This window comes from Rhamphochromis sp. 'chilingali' (assembly GCF_963969265.1).
Source record: "Rhamphochromis sp. 'chilingali' genome assembly, chromosome: 3".
Taxonomy (NCBI): domain Eukaryota; kingdom Metazoa; phylum Chordata; class Actinopteri; order Cichliformes; family Cichlidae; genus Rhamphochromis; species Rhamphochromis sp. 'chilingali'.
The window spans coordinates 2,377,516-2,394,629 of NC_137931.1; the positions used below are offsets into that span (position 1 = coordinate 2,377,516).

At 41.7% G+C, this 17,114-nt stretch overlaps 2 protein-coding genes across 4 annotated transcripts in view; one reads left to right on the forward strand and one right to left on the reverse strand.

Annotated features, from left to right (window-relative positions):
- Positions 1-1,298, reverse strand: part of hecw2b (HECT, C2 and WW domain containing E3 ubiquitin protein ligase 2b) — a 78,688-nt gene extending 77,390 nt beyond the window's left edge. The window contains exon 1 of one of the 2 annotated variants that reach the window (XM_080876841.1): positions 1,028-1,298. The gene's annotated coding sequence lies outside the window, so the exon portion shown is untranslated. Of the gene's footprint in view, positions 1-790 lie in introns of both variants that reach the window. The other variant, XM_080876840.1, reaches the window with a different exon arrangement.
- A 3,518-nt stretch (positions 1,299-4,816) lies between these two features.
- On the forward strand, positions 4,817-16,900 carry gtf3c3 (general transcription factor IIIC, polypeptide 3). 2 transcript variants are annotated; one of them, XR_013970984.1, is made up of 19 exons: positions 4,817-5,068; positions 5,199-5,271; positions 5,809-6,122; positions 6,194-6,317; positions 6,462-6,653; positions 7,433-7,598; positions 7,760-7,907; positions 8,003-8,174; positions 8,952-9,052; positions 9,144-9,315; positions 9,532-9,734; positions 10,455-10,556; positions 11,729-11,861; positions 11,952-12,177; positions 12,262-12,316; positions 12,761-12,896; positions 16,210-16,334; positions 16,437-16,561; positions 16,666-16,900. XR_013970984.1 is itself a non-coding variant. In XM_080877236.1 (19 exons), exons 1-19 carry the CDS (start codon positions 4,976-4,978, stop codon positions 16,786-16,788), a joined length of 2,811 nt encoding a protein of 936 aa, XP_080733362.1. In that variant the 5' UTR covers positions 4,817-4,975; the 3' UTR covers positions 16,789-16,900. The 2 variants fall into 2 exon arrangements, 1 of the variants encoding a protein (XP_080733362.1); XM_080877236.1 differs by having other exon boundaries at positions 16,409-16,561.
- The last annotated feature ends 214 nt before the right edge of the window (positions 16,901-17,114 follow it).

A 17,114-nucleotide genomic window follows, 5' to 3' on the forward strand; every position in this document is an offset into this window, starting at 1 on the left:
TACAGACCCATTTAAAGTTTGCCAGTTAACCTTTAAATGATTCAGAGGTTTGGGACAAAGTGCTGTGGTCAGATGAAATCGGGCGCTTTGGCATCAACTGTGTTTGGAGGCAAAGAAATACTGAGTATGACCCAAAGAACAACATCCCCACCATCAAGCATGGAGGTGGAACCATTATGTTCTGGGGCTGTTTTCCTGCTAAGGGGACAGGATGGCTTCACTGTCCCATGTACTGTAAAGTACGAGAACTTCCAAAACAGTAAGAACAGTGAAGCGATGGGTCTCCAGCATGACGATGACAAGAGTCAAAGTGGAAAGACAATATGTGGAGGGGCTAAAGCTTTGAGGTGCTGAGCAGCAGCCCATAAGCCCAAAGGATTTACAGTTTCTGTAGAGACAAGTGGACCAAAACCTGTCTGCATATGTGCAAGAACGTCGTTATTGCAGAGAATGGTTCTGATAACAGGTTTAACTCTTTGCTCCTGCAGCTTTTCCTCCTGACAGCAATAAATGAAGCTGATACTCGAGGCTAAAGCGTGTGCTGTGTGTGCTGTGGCTAATTACAGATTTATTTGTTGCTGCTGCTACAAATGGATCAAAGAATGACTTCATCCGCTCACAATAGCAAGCTCGTCAGAGTCAGGCTGTTGCCTAAAGAAAATGGGATCATGCAGCGTTAACGGGAACAAAAACAACAGTTAAACCCAGCTGTTGAGGTTCTTCTCATAAACGCATACTCTGTTGTGCTACAAGAAGTGTGTTATTGCATATATAGAGGCGCCTTCCGTACCTTTGCTTTGAAAAACAAAAACAACCCGTCGTTTACACGCTGAGAGCGGCGAAAACACGTCGCGCACTGAAGGACAACAGGCCTCCTCACGGCCCTGACACAACAGATCCCTCATCAGCGGAATCCGCCGTCCAGAACCAGGCGCAACCCCGCCGCCTGCTCGTAACCCAACAAGGGAAGCAGCACCTCTTAAAACGTTTGCCTCTTACGGCTCCCGTTTATAAATCATGGTCCAACCTCGTTCTGTCTGCTGCTCGGCGAGGTTTCCGATTTAAAAGATCGACTTTGCCCGGACCGCTTCAAATCCCATCTCCTCGTTTCCTCGCATCCCTGCTCTTCATCCTTAGTTGGTACAGACGCCAACTACGCTGCGTGATCGAAAACAAACAGTACTCCGAACATGGAGCTGTGCTCCTGCTCAGGAACTTTTGTTTGTAACCAAACCAGTTCTTCCTGTGGGGAACCATGCAGCCCGTTCAGCGTCGAAATCACTGATTTGACTGACACCTCCCACCTCCATCCCCTCCTTACGCCAAACGTGCCAAACATGAGGGTCGGGGACCTTCAGGGGTCGCTTAGAAGTATTTCAATTACAGGAGGAGAATTACTGTGTTAATCACAGAATTCAGTATGCTGTTTATATTTTTTTAAATGAAAAGTTGAGAATGTGAAAAGCATTGATATGAGGGGGGCAAGGTCTGAATTAATAAAGAATAACTGCTTGAAGAAGGAAAATATACTAACAAAGGCTGAAACAAAAGCAAAAACATTCATGCCGTAGCAGCGCTATAGCTCGTAACCATGTAACAGGTAAATGTGTGCCTGAAGAGTAGCGACAGCACCCGGTCAGGATGACACTGTCACATTTCAAAAGCTATTTTTTTAAAAGAAAAAAAAAAAGCATAAAGATGTCTTTTGCTAAGCTATGTTGCTGTATAGCTACAGCAGGGGTGTCAAACTCAAATACACAGTGGGCCAAAATTCAAAACTGGATCAAAGTCGCGGGCTAACATTAATATTCATTGAAAAAAAACTTCCTCTAAATATAACAAGGAATCTTTTCTTATGGACTCAAACAAGTTTTGCTGAAAAACTGAGTATGGAACAAGCAAAGCTTAATAAATGTATATATAACTTAATATTGCGCACATGCAAAATCAAAGTTCCAATTAAATAACACATCAGTGGAATTCATTTCTTAAATAAAAACTGTATTTGCAGCCTTCTGAATTAAATTGTATCATTTTATCATTTGTCAAATTTTCATCATATTCTCCCACCTGCTCCTTTTTTTATTCTTTTAGCCATTTTGGGATCGGTAGCATGGCAGTATTTGCATGGTTGCTATGACTATAGTCAACAGAGGAGAGGGAGCTAATAAGTCCTGTCGTGACTGACAGGCCAAAACACCAACAGAGCATTCTAGGAATTGTACGGTAGTATTAGCAGTACATGACCTGTATAATAATGGCAGGCCAGCTCTAATAGCAATTTTGTATGGCTTCGTGGGCCAAATGTAATTAGGCTGCGGGCCAAATTTGGCCCGCGGGCCAGAGTTTGACACCTATGAGCTACAGCTAACTGCCACATCTAGCATAGCAACATATACAACACTGAAAGTGAAGTTGCTGAGGTTAATATTTTTCCTTCTTCCAGTTACTACTCAAGCCGTGCATTGTTGGCTTTGGGACCTCAGCTACATGTTTCTCCCAAGCTGGAAAGCACCACAGTAAAGTGCTTCCATTCATGACCAGTTTATACGTATCACCTAGTAAGGACATTTGTGTTTGATCGATTTGTTGTAACAGTGGTTCTTATTAAGAATTATAACAATAAATCAATAAATGCAATAAATTGATAAATCTGAAAGCCTTTTTTTGTTTTTGTGGGGTTTTTTTATTTTTGTCCACCTTTAAATAGTGTGACATTTGTAAAGAAATATGTGGGTTGTGCCCATGAAAAACCTTAAAAATCTTCTCTGCCAATGCCAAACACCTTTCTGCTTTTATCTTCTATTAACTCCTGTCTGCAGTCCTGACCTGAACCCCACTGAATACTTGCAGGATCAGCTTAGGCCACAGGTGTCGAACTCCAGATGCATTACTAATGGTTTTCATCACACTTATTTGTGTTCAAAGTCTCCTTTCTCATAAGTTTGATTCTAATTTCTCGCTTGATGCTGTAAAATTGGGTTGCAGCGCTTTAACTGCAGCTGCAGCAGTCACGCAGAAACTTGAATGCAGTGTCGTATTGTAAAAATGCAAGTCGAGCAGGTACGTTATATAACTTTAAGTATTAAAGATAAATATATAAAAGATTTAAAAAAAAATACAAAATTGAAAAAAGGAAAAAAAAAGATGCAGAGCGATTTTTAAAAATAAAAAAAATTTAATTTTGGTGTTCTAAACCAATTCCAAATCTTCAAGGATATGCTGCCTTTTAACCTGATTAGGGGGAAAAAATCTTTGACTAAAGTCATTCTAATAAATTTGGAGATTTTTCAGTCACTAAAGTCAATATATTGAATGCTGAGTTTGCTCAAACTAGGGACAGTGCAGCAGATCTTCTCTAACCGTTTTAGAGGAACTGGCATTGCTTTTATCACCGTGTATATTTTAGGATCTGTTCTTCACACAGTAACACATCACAAATATGATTCATGATATGTGATATTTCCCAAAAACCTTTGGAAAACTCCCTTTTCATTCAAATTTTCTATTAATAATAACACATCTATAGTCCATACTGGTCTGTTATGTGAACTTCTGTTTATGAATCTCAGTAGAGAAGAGCCTGTTGATCAAACTGACTGCTTGTTATTAAGAAAAGATTAAACAGTTTTAGCTTTAAAGCAACATTCATGACACCAAAATCAATCACATTTCCCTCTTTATAAATGTGTGTGTCTGTACATACATGTATATATATTATTTTTAACGAGGTCCAAGTTGTGTGCGTGGGAGTTCGAAGCAGCCACTCCACCTAATGTCACTACTGTGCAGGATCCAAAAGCACAACGTGACAGCTCCTAAAGGGAAACAAGTCCAATTTAAAATCTTGAATAAAATTTACCCGACAAATAGACTCCTTGGTGATAGATTCAAAATAGAAACTGGTAATTGTGTATTTTGTGAAACAGAAGAGGAGGATTTGGACCATCTATTCTTTTTGTGCAATTTTATACAAATAATTTGGTTGGATTTTCATACCTGGCTTTATTCCAGTGGGATTCAAATTACCCCATTTACCTTAAATATGATATTGTTTGGAGTGTTTTTGAAAGAAAAGAAAGCTAACTAGAAAAATTTGCATTTCCTGCGAAAATGCAGTGTGGATGCTTAAAGCATCCACACAATTATGGTGTTAATGTGTTATTAATCTTGTGCAAGCAATTTATACATAAATGTCGTTTTTTAAGACTAAACCAACACTAGCTTACTGGAAAAACGACTTAAACCTGTTGGTTAAATCTTTGACCTTAGTTAAAAAGAAAAAGGCTGCTTTTTTTGTTTCCTTTGTGGAAGATTTTGATTTAGTGAGTTAATAATCTGTATATTTTCTTTTCCCCATGTATGGAAGTTGCTAATATGTAAGGAATGTTTATTCTCTCAATCTGTAATATATGGTGCATTTTGTTTGTATGTTAATATTACTAAAAAAAATAATTAAAAAATAAAAAATAAAAAAATAAATAAAAAACAACAACGTGACAGCCCCACACAAACGGGAAATGTTTCGTTTTCTACAATGGGACGGAGTGCAGCCACAACAGGGAACACAAATACTGACAAATCATCTGACCACAAAGAAACAGAAACAGTTAGTTTTACAGTTATTTTAGATTAATAATACTGAACATTTGTGCTTTGTATTTTAAGCACAACTGCAATTCAGAAACAAAAGAAAAGAAACATAATTTAAAATGAATTATTTAATTATCCTCCCCATGACAAAGCTGCACTTGGTATGGCCCAATCAGCACTTCCTGTGCTGTTATTTTGAGAGCGCTAACCCGGAAGTTTTTGAAGGATCACGTGGTTGCCGTTTCACGTTAGTTAATGTTGACTTTTGCTACAGTCTGAGTTTAGAGTGCTAGCGGACGTCACGTATCGGATGTACAGCGTCGTACACATGATTTATGTGTCCGTAAACTGATGTGACAGCTTGTTTGAAGTGGCGGGAAACATGTCTGGATTCAGTAATGAGCTCATAGATTACCTCGAGGGTAGAATAACTTTTGAAGAGTTCGACAGAAGGAGAGACGAGCGGAAAGCCAAGGTAAGTTATGTTGTTAGTTCGGTAACTGTTAGCTGTCTAGCTGAGGCAGTATCACTCCTCAGCATCACTTGGACTTGTGCTCCACTTGTGTGACATAAAATTATATACTTCCTTCATTCTGACCTCTCAGTCAGGGCAGGTAGCTGAAGATGTGGAAGACGCTGAGCTCCCGTCGACGTCCGGACTCATCTCAACGAAGATCGGTAATCTCTCTCTGTCAGTGGCTCTGGAAATGTAAATAATGGACCCTTCTTTCAATAGATAGCGACACTGAATCCCATGAGCGAGTGTGTTGTAATTGTCATGGTTTTAGGAATATAACAAAGTTTTAAAAATAACTGGAACAACAAAACTGGATGAACATATTCACCAAATGTAAATTCCAACCTGCCATCATCTTTCCTCTAATGGAAAAACTAATAGATTTCAGTTCTGGACTATTTAGCCTTTATCATGCTTCTTGAACAGGTCAGAATTTCTCTTAATGGAACTCTTGTGATTTTCCTACTTTGACAAGTTAAAATGTCTGAAACTGCCTTTTAATTGATATCAACATCAATAAAAATGACAGATAATAACTACTGTTCTTAAGGGTTCACAAAGTACTGAGTGTTGCTCATAAAGCTATTGTTTTGGTCAGAGACTGCTTATAAAAACTGGGTCAGCTTACTTTGATTCCCATCCTGGATTGCATGCAAAGTATGGTAATGTTACTCAAGCCAGCTTTCCTGTCTTCTCAGAGGATGGAGTTAGCCCAGGAGTCCAGCTGGCCTTTGCCTCCATGCTGGGAGAAACTGCTGAACCACAGTCTTCAGAGGAGGAGGAGGAGGAGGAAGAGCAGGACAGCCTGAGCTATGTTGATGATGCACATGATAAGGATTACATTGCAGACAAAGAAGAGTTGCAGGCAGAGGAGATAGGGAAGAGGCCAAGACAAGTGGGGAGACAACAGGGAAAGAAGAGTGAAGCTAAAGAAATGGCAGAAGATGTGACTGTAGGAGATGTGTTTGCACTGGAGATGGAGCTGAATCGAGAAAACAAGAAGATGATGAAGGTGAGACGGGCGAACGGTCATGCCTAGGTGAGTTTTTGCAGTTCTTAGTTAATATATAACTATGTGAACAGGGGCGTCGTCATGGCAGCAAGCTGCCCCGGGCTCTGAGAGGCTTGATGGGAGAAGCCAACATTCGCTATGCAAGAGGAGAGAAAGAGGACGCCATCCTGATGTGTATGGAGATCATAAGACAGGGTACGAAGTGGGTTTGCGTGACCTTACAGGCATATATTCACTCGTTGTTTGTGTCGACACTAACTTTGGTTTGTCTGTGTGCCAGTTAGTGTTCAAACACTATGAAAAGTTAAAAACAAAATCTCTTCTCCCTTTGTCCCTCAGCTCCTCTGGCATATGAGCCTTTCTCCACGTTGGCTATGATCTATGAGGATGAAGAGGACATGAGCAAAGCGCTGCAGTTTGGCCTGATCGCCGCCCACCTCAACCCCTCGGACTGCGAGGAGTGGATCAGACTGGCTGAAATGTCTCTGGAGCAGGACAACATCCAGCAAGCCATCATCTGCTACAGCAAAGGTCAGTCTGACACGGACCGGCACGCATCACTTCCCACTGGAACTTCACATCTGTTTATTGTCTGTTGGTGGGCCTGTTGAACAACACAGTCCCTACCTGTTGTGTTAAAGTGGATGTTCATTACTGCAGGGCCAGTACTTCAATCCCATGGTCCTATAGCTATATTTATGCTGCAGTAATAAGCCCTGTAATTTCCTCAGTCTGTAGTTGGGGTGATTGCTGCAGCATATTTAAAACTCTCAGACTGGATTTACTTAGTGGGATAAACTGGCTTAAGGCTGCAGTTGGAAGAGCCATGCAAAGTAACAAATCACCCGAGGGGCTGAGAAATGAACTAATAAAAGTAACGCACATCAAGTGTGTTTGTCTCTACAGTTTCTGATCAAACAGCACAAGAACAATGGATTTTCTGATGTAAGAGCAAAGTCAGAAGGTGTCAGGGATTGTGTGGGGTCTTAAATATGGGACAGGTGTTCCTCTGGATGAGTCCTGCGTACCACTTGAGCTGTCGAATCTATCCAGAGACGAGCTGTTTTAGTGCAGACAAGTCCAACGTGTAAATCTGAAACGTGTCTGTGAACTTTGTACAACAGAAAACAGTCAAGTCCTGACAAATCTGCGGTTTAAAAATGACTGCTACTGCGCCTTCTATCGTTGGTGCTTCTCATACCGTTGAATTGTGGAATATGAGCCACCACTGCAAAACAAACAGGGACCAGGGAAACGCTGGTTATCATTTATATACTTCTCTAGGTTCAAGCCTTGCTCCATTTCCACAGCTATCAAGTACGATCCTACCAATGTGCGCTATCTGTGGGAGCGCTGCAGCCTGCAGATGCGCCTGGGAGAGCACAAACAGTGCATGGACGGCTACCGCAGGATCCTGTCACTTCTGCCGCTGGAGGATGGAGAGCACTTCATACAGCTCTCCAAAGACATGGCCAAGTAAGGGACACACACTGACATGCTATGGTATGTGTTTTTATATACACATAAACTATGTTCTCGTTTTCCCCCCTAAAATACCGTCACCTCAAACCATCTGATCTTGGATTATCACCTTGACAGTTCAGTTATCGGTATTTGCTTGTGTGGGTCGTGTTTAGGAGTTACTATGAAAGCAGTGACCTGCCCTCAGCTCTGAGTGTGATTGAGGAAGCTTTGGCACGACACCCCGACCTGGTCAGTGATGACTTTATCAACATGGCCGCTGAGCTTTATATCACCAACCGGCAGTACAACAAGGCCCTGCAGGTGGGTCTCTGTGGAAAAACCTTTATTGCCGTTTAGACTGAGAACAAATGTTTTCGGTTTAAATGGATAAACATTCCACGTGTTTGCTCTCCTAGGTCTTGGTGCAGTTTGTAGGCATCGTTTTGGTCAGAAGTGAATCCACTTCAGATGTTATTCCACCAACACAAGAAGAGGAGATTAAAGAGGAGAGCACCGAAGACCAGGAGAAGCAACCTGCAGACGGGACACAGTTACAGAAGGAAGAACAAGCTGCAGCAGAGGAGAGCGGTAAGTTGCAACGACATGAGGCGCTACACATTTACATCCTTACAAGAGGATTCAAACTCATCGTGGCTGTTCTTCATCATATGAAGAACTCTCATAGCCTTCATGACGTCACATAGGAAGTGCAGAAAGATGAGGACACAAAGTGAGCGTTCGTTGTGGCTTCTTTAGTGGTGCCTCTGTGACTACGTTTGCATAAACAGGATGTGTTTAGATGTTGTTTTTCAAAATGTTTTCCACACTCGAGCACTCAGTGATCTCAAAAGACACTTCAACAGATGCATGCAGCGATCGCTTTATATCAGCAAAATCACCTGTAACTCGTGATTGTGTGTTTAACACTTGCAACATACTCGATAACATTTCTTATATTCAGAATTATTTAATGAGGGGTGGAATCACATTTTCTGTCTTTCCTCAGTATTTCATGTCCACGCACAGAAAATCCAGACATTAAAACATTTCTTTACTCAAACTTTTCATTCCACATATTAAACAAACGTATGCTTTCATTTTATCTTTGATTAAGAATAAAGGTGATTTACTGTTAACACAAATAGATAAACTCTGTTTAGCACCATCTATCATTTTAACATAAGGCTGGATGCTACCTTTGGCAGCAATCCTGCTGAGACACGTTGGCATGGCTTCAAATAGGATATTCAGTCTCAAAACCCTCTAAGTAGAGTGGGCCAAACATCCTCCAATGACGTGAAAGAATCATTGCCTGAGTCTTTGGGGAACTCTTTTTACTGATTGGTCGTTGTGTGCTGTTTCCAGGTGAAATTGTGGATGTACAGGTACCAGACAGCGTCCCAGTGGACCTGAGGACCAAATTAATTGTGTGCTTCATACACCTACATGTCTACGCACCCACCGAGGTAAAACAGGACTCAAAAACATACAGAGCTCAGATTATTAATGAAGTCTTTATTAAAAGATCATTTCATTTTAGAATCTTCTTGCTTTTAGGGCTTGGTTTCAACACTGATGGAGCAGAGTCCAGAAGAGATCGGCGACTTGTACCTGGATGTCGGTGAAGCGTATCTGGAAGAGGGCAAGTACATGTCTGCTCTGCCTCTGCTGACTGCCCTCGTCGTATCTGAAAAGTACAACCTGGCTGTTGTTTGGTTGCGGCATGCAGGTAGGTCCAGCAAAAAGGGAATGATGTTAAAGGAAGAGGTGCGTCTGCAAACTTAGACTAAAAAGACATTTCACCTTCCATCCCGAATATTCTTCATGTGTGAAACTCTGTAACAACAGAGAAGCCAAGACCTTAAACGAGGTCTCACTTCAGGTCTGGCTTGGAAAAAGAAAACCACTGTTATGTGTCTTTGTCACTTTCCTTTGTCATCTGCAGAGTGTCTGAAGGCTTTGGGCCACATGGAGGCAGCAGCAGAAAGCTACACCAAGGTGGTGGAGATGGCTCCGCAGCACCTAGAGGCCCGGCTCTCCCTTGCCACACTGCAGCAACAGTTGGGCCGCATGGATTGTGCCCTTAAGGCGCTGGAGTCCATGTATGATAGCAACATACTAGCACACGATTCTTCAGCCGCACAAAAGGCAGGGGATCTTTGTTTTTGCTTTTTGCATTATCACGTTAGGTTGCATTATCTTACATTTACAATGTTCCTGAAATGTCATGGAGGGTTCTTAGAGGTCTTTTTCATGGACATTTTCTGGTAACACCAAAGGGGGAAAAGGAGTGCAAACCTCTGTCCTGTCAGGAGGCACTGACAGTCACACCTTATAAAGGGGCATCCCCACTGAAGCTGTAATCAGCAACCCAGTGACCAGAGACCACGGAAAGTGAATGTATTTGGGAACTTCAAGCAACAATGGGTGAGATAGTGTAGTGATGTGAAGTGGGTGGGTGCCACTTTTGGCTTCTCTCAGCTTAGACGTGAGCCATTGAAGTGATTAGGTGTGGAGAGCACAATAGTGAGTTGGATTTGGAGCCCGGCGAGTCTGGTAGTTAGTTTCCAACTGTTAGTGGTAATATGATGCAGAGTGAGCAAACGACTTCCTGCCCACATCCCCCTCATTGCTTCATTGTTTAATGCACGACTCCTCAGAGCTTACAGTGTAATCATGCGTGTTTGACCCACAGCAGTTTACCTGCTTTCATAGTTTACTTGGATTCTGGTTAAACACAAGATTTCTGTGCTTTCCAGACCTGAGCTGAGATTAGAGTCAAGAACACGTAGTCTGGTTACCAGCTACGTGCTGTTTGGTCAGTGCTCTGTGTTTGGTAACTGGTTTTGTATATCTCTGTGTTTGTAGGAGTTAAAGCTTTTGCTCCATCGCTCTACGCTCCTGAAGACACAGGGGAAAATGCAGGACTACCTGGACACTGTGATCACTATGATCTCGATGCTCCTCAAGGTAACACACTTTACGGTTGCTTTTTATCCGTCAGCCGCTCATGATGGGGGGTCGTCGTCACCCTGCTGGACGGGCAGCATGAATAAGTTTGTGAATGTGAGAACTCTAAAACGAAGCTACATTGGAGTTTCAGATTGATGGAATAGGAGTCTGAGAGATGGCCACCACAAATATTCTGTTTTTATTCATACTGTGGCTATAAAGAGTGCTTTTTCCTCTCTGATAGAGTCAAAGGAGTTGGTACAACTGTTCCACATATAGAATACACTACGTTTGACCTCAGCTCTGCAGTCTAGCCAAGTGTCAGTGAAATCAAAGAGGGAATGATCTTAGAAGTTTTGAAAAAATGCAGAACTACTTGGATGCTTTGAATTTGGGAGGAACGTTCGGCTGCTTCGGCTGGATCAGAGCTAATCTGCCTGACACGTAAATGATGTTAACTAGTTCGCATTAGCAGCTGGGTTATTGCATTAATATTTCATAATTCAGTAAACAGGGCGGCACGGTGGTTAGCACTGCTGCTGCACAGCAAGAAGGGCCTGAGTTCATTCCACCATCAGGTCCTTCTGTGTTTGTGGGTTCAGTCCAAACACATGCAGTTTGTGGGGACAGGTTCATTGATTATTCTAAATTGCCCACAGGTGTGAATGTGAGTGCGAACGATTGTCTCTGAGCCCTGCGACAGACTGGCGACCTGTCCAGGATGTGCCCCGCCTCTCGCCCTGTGACAGCTGGGATAGGATCAATAAGTAAATATATACTATACCAACAATATTAATGCACTTACCAGGAGAACTGTGACTGCTCTCAGTCTGTCAGTGATATTGACACAAGTACAAATGGCTAATGGTGTAAACACAACTTTAGTGTAAGTTCAGTTTGTTGTTCTTGATATGTAATTGTTTGGTTTTTGACTGTTGGTTCAATTCTTAACAAACATTTTTATCATTCAAGTTATTTTGTACCCGACAGGGAAAAAGGACAAACACCTCAAAGTTGATAAGACGGGCTTTTTACTGTAGTTTGTTTACTGAGAGTTCTCCTCAACAATGAGGTTACTGTGAGAGAAGGTGAATCTGAACAAATAAATGCTCCATTTTTTGTTTTTGTTGCGCACATTTCATTGCGTCCTGGGAGTCATTCAAAGGTGCATAACGCATGCATGTTTATAGGTGGCCATGCAGCGAGCTAAGGTGTGTGTGAGCTCTGTAAACGTGTCAGGTGAGAATCACCTGAGGCTCGTGAAGGTCGAAGACATGCTACCAGAGATTGCTGACCACGAAACGGCCTATCTGGACAACACTGGTATGTTATCTTTGTCTGCATCGTACTTGGCTACAAGGTAGAGCCCGTAGTTGGTCTGGTCACTGGATTTCACTTTGTCACTGTCATCAGGTAAAACCAACGTCCTGTCCAAAGAGGACTGGTGGCAGCTGCTGCTGAGCTGTGTGCTGACGCTGTGTGAGGTGCAGCGCTTCCAGGAGGCGGAGATGCTTGTGGATTCGGCCATGGAGTTCTACTCGTTCTATGACAACAAGCCCAGGAGGAAAGAACTGGAGTTCATTGGCCTGTCTGCCACAATCCTGGACCACAACTATTACAAGGCCTACAACTACATCAGGTAGTTAATATGGGCGTGGCCTGGCATAAAGAGCATGCCGCAATTATAATAAATATAACATTTCTCTGTTTTTCCTCTCAACAGACTGATGCTGTTGGAAAATGTGGCTCTGCCTCAGCTTTGGAATATTTTTAACCAGGTCTGCTTGTGTGTCAGCAGAATAGAAGATCACTAAAGGAGAAACTGGCCCAACTATTTTACTAAACTCTTTTCTTTCTAGGAATTAAAGCGGCACATTTGTGAGGACAAACTTTTAAATATATTTAAAAGTATTTGTTTGTATTCAGGAAATGCGTCACTACACTTCTTAATGAGAAGCAGGAAAGTTTGTCCTCATGAAATGTGCCTGCTTTCTTCTGAAACGACCACTTATCTTGAATTTTGACTCTTTCATTTTTACCGTCTTTGCACAGTTGATTTATTTATTAACCAGAGAGCCTCTGATGCATTGTCATAGTCTGTATGAAGATTTACTGCTAATACTAAATATTCAAATGAATCAAAAGCATAGATTTCCTGAATTTGGTGGAAAGATTTTGTAAACAAATGTTTGTTTGTTTTTGTTTGTTTTAACTCTCTGCAGCTGACAATAACGTCGCAGCACCAGCGCCACCATCGCTTCTGTCTGCGCATGCTGTTTAAACATCCTGACAATCACGCCCTCTGTGTTCTCTGCGGACATAACGCCATGGTGTCAGGGAGCTTCAAACATGCTCTTGGTACTCGCACACGAATCGACTAACTAGAGATGATAAAAACATTTAACATCACTACCGCTGCCACTGATGTGCACCAGCATTTTAAAGGAGCCCTTCCTTTGCTTACGCCACACCTCTCAAACTAATGTCATCAAGTTTTGCTTATTAGCTTGTTCTTGATTGCAGATGTCGATGATCACATACCTCCAACACTGCTTTGCATTGAAAGAGAATTATGTGAATTAAAATGTGTTTTATAACAATATCCAAGCAACTGGACACATATTGGTAAAGTAACATTGCTTAAAATGATATAAAACACTAAAAAGGTGCTTTGAGTGCCAAAGAGATTTGATCCCAACATTTAAATAAATAATTAACAGTCTAGCAGTTTTGTCTCCGTTAAATCTCACAAGATATTTTTCTGTTTTTCCTACATAGTCGATTTAAATGACAGTCGGCATAATTTTCGAGTCGTCAGCCATTAGAGTATAATTCAAATGTTACTGAACTAAACTCCCGATGAAAACAGTTTTTCAAAAATACAAAACTTGAAACGCACGCTTCCAAATTATTACGCACACACAGTTTCAAAAGATTTTACAGGTTGTAGAGAATTGAAAATGGTGATTTGTTGAATTTGCAGCATTAGTGGATCAATTTCACTGAAATCAGAAACATCCTAACAGGTCAAGTTACACATTAACACAGGACCCCTTATTTGATAGCAGTTCTACAATTCTTGGAAGTTTTTGGAAAGTTTCTGCTTGAATGTGTTTGCAGGATGTCAGAATAGCCTCCCGGAGCTGCTGTTTGGATGTGAACGGCCTCCCACCCTCTTATTTGTTTGCTTGAGGATGTTCCAAAGGTTCCCAATAGGATTGAAGTCAGGGAGGAATGGGGACCACACCATGAGTTTCTCTCCCTTTATGCCGACAGCAGCCAATGATGCAGAGGTGTTCCTTGTAGCATGAGGTGGTGCATTGTGTTGCATGAAGATGGTTGTGTTGCAGAAGGCACAGTTCTTCTCTTTCTACCATGGAAGAAAGTGGTCAGTCAGAAACTCCACATCCTCTGCAGAGGTCATTTTCACTCCTTCAGGGACCCTAAAGGGGCCGACCAGCTCTCTCCCTGTGATTCCAGCTCAAACATGACTCCACCTCCTCACTGACGATGCAGCCTTGTTGGGACACGGTGGCCGTCCACCTCTGCATCCATCTGGACCATCCAGGGCTGCGCTGCACTCATCAGTGACCAAGACCGTTTGAAAACGAGTCTTCTTGTAGCCCTCAGAGGTCCTTAGGGACATTTATTGTCTTTTGCATTTTTAATTTTAAACCATTTTCACTGTGTTGAGTGGAATATAGCCAAATTTGTCAAAGAATTTTCTTTTTAATTATATTTTATAATTGTGGTGTAAATTCATTAAATCAGCCTAAAATGGCTAAGTTACAGCAATCCATCCACCTTAGTCCCTTTGGACAAAAATGTCCACATTGAAACCCATTATAAACGCTATTTTTCACGCCAGAAAAATTACGGTCAAAGGGATCGTCAGGTTTCCAGCTTAGGTTTCGTTTTGGACTACAGGCCTTAGAGTTGTAATTTTTTTATTTGTCCACCGGGTGGCGCCCTTGCTTCACATTTGACCTCTGCTGGAAAACAGCGGGCTGCTTGGACAGGCGTGCAGCAGCGGCTTCGCCCGCTGATCGGGCGGGACCATTTTTTGGTCCCTAGGACCATGAGAGGGTGCATTTTTTTTTTTTTTTTAGTCAACAGGAAATGACGTATTTGTTGTCACGTGGTATCGGGCGTGTGTGCTGGAAAAAGGGGTCCCCGGTGATCGTGCCCCGGTAATCGTCGCGACTTACCCCGGCAACATGCACTTATTTCGGCCTAGAGGAGGAGCATTTGCCGCCTGGAGACCATTTTCTGGTCCTGAAAAAAAAAATAAAAGGCGATCGAAATGAATGTTGGTGCCAATCTTTAGTCCATCTAAAGGCCTAATTATAATAACAATCAAATATTACTTCAAATGTTTTTTTGGGAAAATATTCAAGTTTTATGTTTTTTGGGGCAAAAAAAGCAGTGCGCTCATGTGACGAAACCGGGATATAAAGGGTTAAAATCCGCGAAATGTAATTAAAACTTGACATGAATATTTCAAGGAGAAGTAGGTCTAAAAGATTGGCTAATTTAAAGTGAAAAAAAATTAATATTTAATATTTTTATTGCACATTTTGGGGAATGGACATAGGCTTAAAGGTGGATGCATTTTTTTTTTTTAATGTGCTCCTGCAAAAAAAATAATGGCAGGTCAAAATGAATTTTGGTGCCAATCTTTGGACCATCTAAAGGCCTAATTATAATAACAATCAAATATTACTTCAAATGTTTTTTTTGGAAAATATTTAGTTTTTTTGTTTTTTGGGCTAAAAAAACAGGGCGCTCGTGTAATACAACTGGGATTTAAAGGGTTAAAACAACGAAAATATAATTAAAACTTTATATGAATATTTCAGGGAGAAGTAGTTTTAAAAGACTGACCAATTTAAAGTGGAAAAAAATATTAATACATGAGATTTTTATTGCACTTTTTGGGGAATAGACATTTATGTCCATTAGGGACCAAGGTGGATGTCTTTTTTAGGGATCTCCAAGGGGTAGTTCTGGGCCCACTGCAGCGTTTCTGCTTGTGAGCATTGGTTGGAGGTGGTTTATGCACAGCTGCAGGTCTCTGGAGGATCCTACAGCTTGATGTTCGCAGGGCTCCAGAGGCACCAGCAGCTTCAAACATGTGTTTGCTGCTTTGTGATGGCCTTTTAGCAGCTGCTCTCTTAATCTGATGCATTTGTCTGAAACCTTCATCATTGTGCCTTTACCTGCACGGACCCATGTGTGCTCTGACTCACAAATCTCTTAACATGATGGTGATCACGCTGAAATATTTGTGAAATATCTCGTTACGTGTCCAAGGCATTCAACTATTTCACACTTTTCAGCAGCAGAGATCCTTTTTCATTCCTCTGTTTCTTGAAAATGGAGGCCTGCTTAATAATGTGGAACATCCTCCTTTAGTAGTTTTTCCTTTAATTGGGCTCAGCTGGCAAACTAACGATCACAGGGGTCCGAGGTTGATTTCAGTGAAACACAGAGTCCTGAGACACACTCCCATCCATGGTTTTTATCGAAGAACAGCTTATTTAATCTTTATGACACTTAAACACAATTTGCATAATAACTTGGAGCGTGGTGTAAAGGGTTTAGGGATTATGTTCACACTTGGTCCACTTTGCACAGTAGTACATTTTTCAAACACTGGATGTGTTTTCAGGTCAGTATGTTCAGGCCTTCCAGACTCATCCCAGCAATCCACTGCACAGCCTGTTTGTAGGTCTCACCTTCTTCCACATGGCATCTCAGAGGTTTGTGGCTAAACGGCACACGCTGGTGCTGCAGGTACAGAGTTCGTTTATTTCTGTGCACAGTTCAGTCCTATAGTCTGTTCTTTTAAAACCAACGTGTGCTCTCAGGGTTTCTCCTTCCTGTGGCGTTACGTAGAGCTTCGTGGAGAGTGTCAAGAGAGTATGTACAACCTAGGCCGAGCGCTGCACCAAATGGGCCTCACACACTTGGCTATGCATTACTACCAAAAGGCGCTTTTACTACCAGCAAAACAACTGGAGGTGGGTAAAAACACAACTTGCTGCTCAGTGCAAACGTAGCCTTTAGGACAGTGATGGATGTTTGCCTCTTTCTCTCTCCCTTTGTCTTCTTATTTTTTCTGCAGGGCATCCCAGGTGACCAGGTTGATCTGAGGAGGGAGATTGCCTTCAACCTGTCACTCATTTACCAGGCCAGCGGTGCAGTGGAAAAGGCCAGATACCTCCTGAACACACACTGCATTATTTGAAAATGCATACTCGTCTTTACTGGTTCTTTTTCATTAGAAATTTCTACCAACTAAACCCCCATGAAATGGATTCAGGAAGTCTTATTTATTAAAAAGTGTTTGTAAATATTTACCATTTTGTATGGCGTATGTCATTTCTACATTTGTGCGGATTTATCTCTGTAGTTCAGTGTCTGATAACATTTGAGGCATGTACTGATACTGGATCTTTCAGTTGTATTATTTTTGCAAGACCTATAGTGTCTGTCTGCTGTTATACAAATTACCCTAGAAAAGCCCTCGTTTATTTTAATAAAGAAATACAGAACAAAGTATTTGAGGTGACA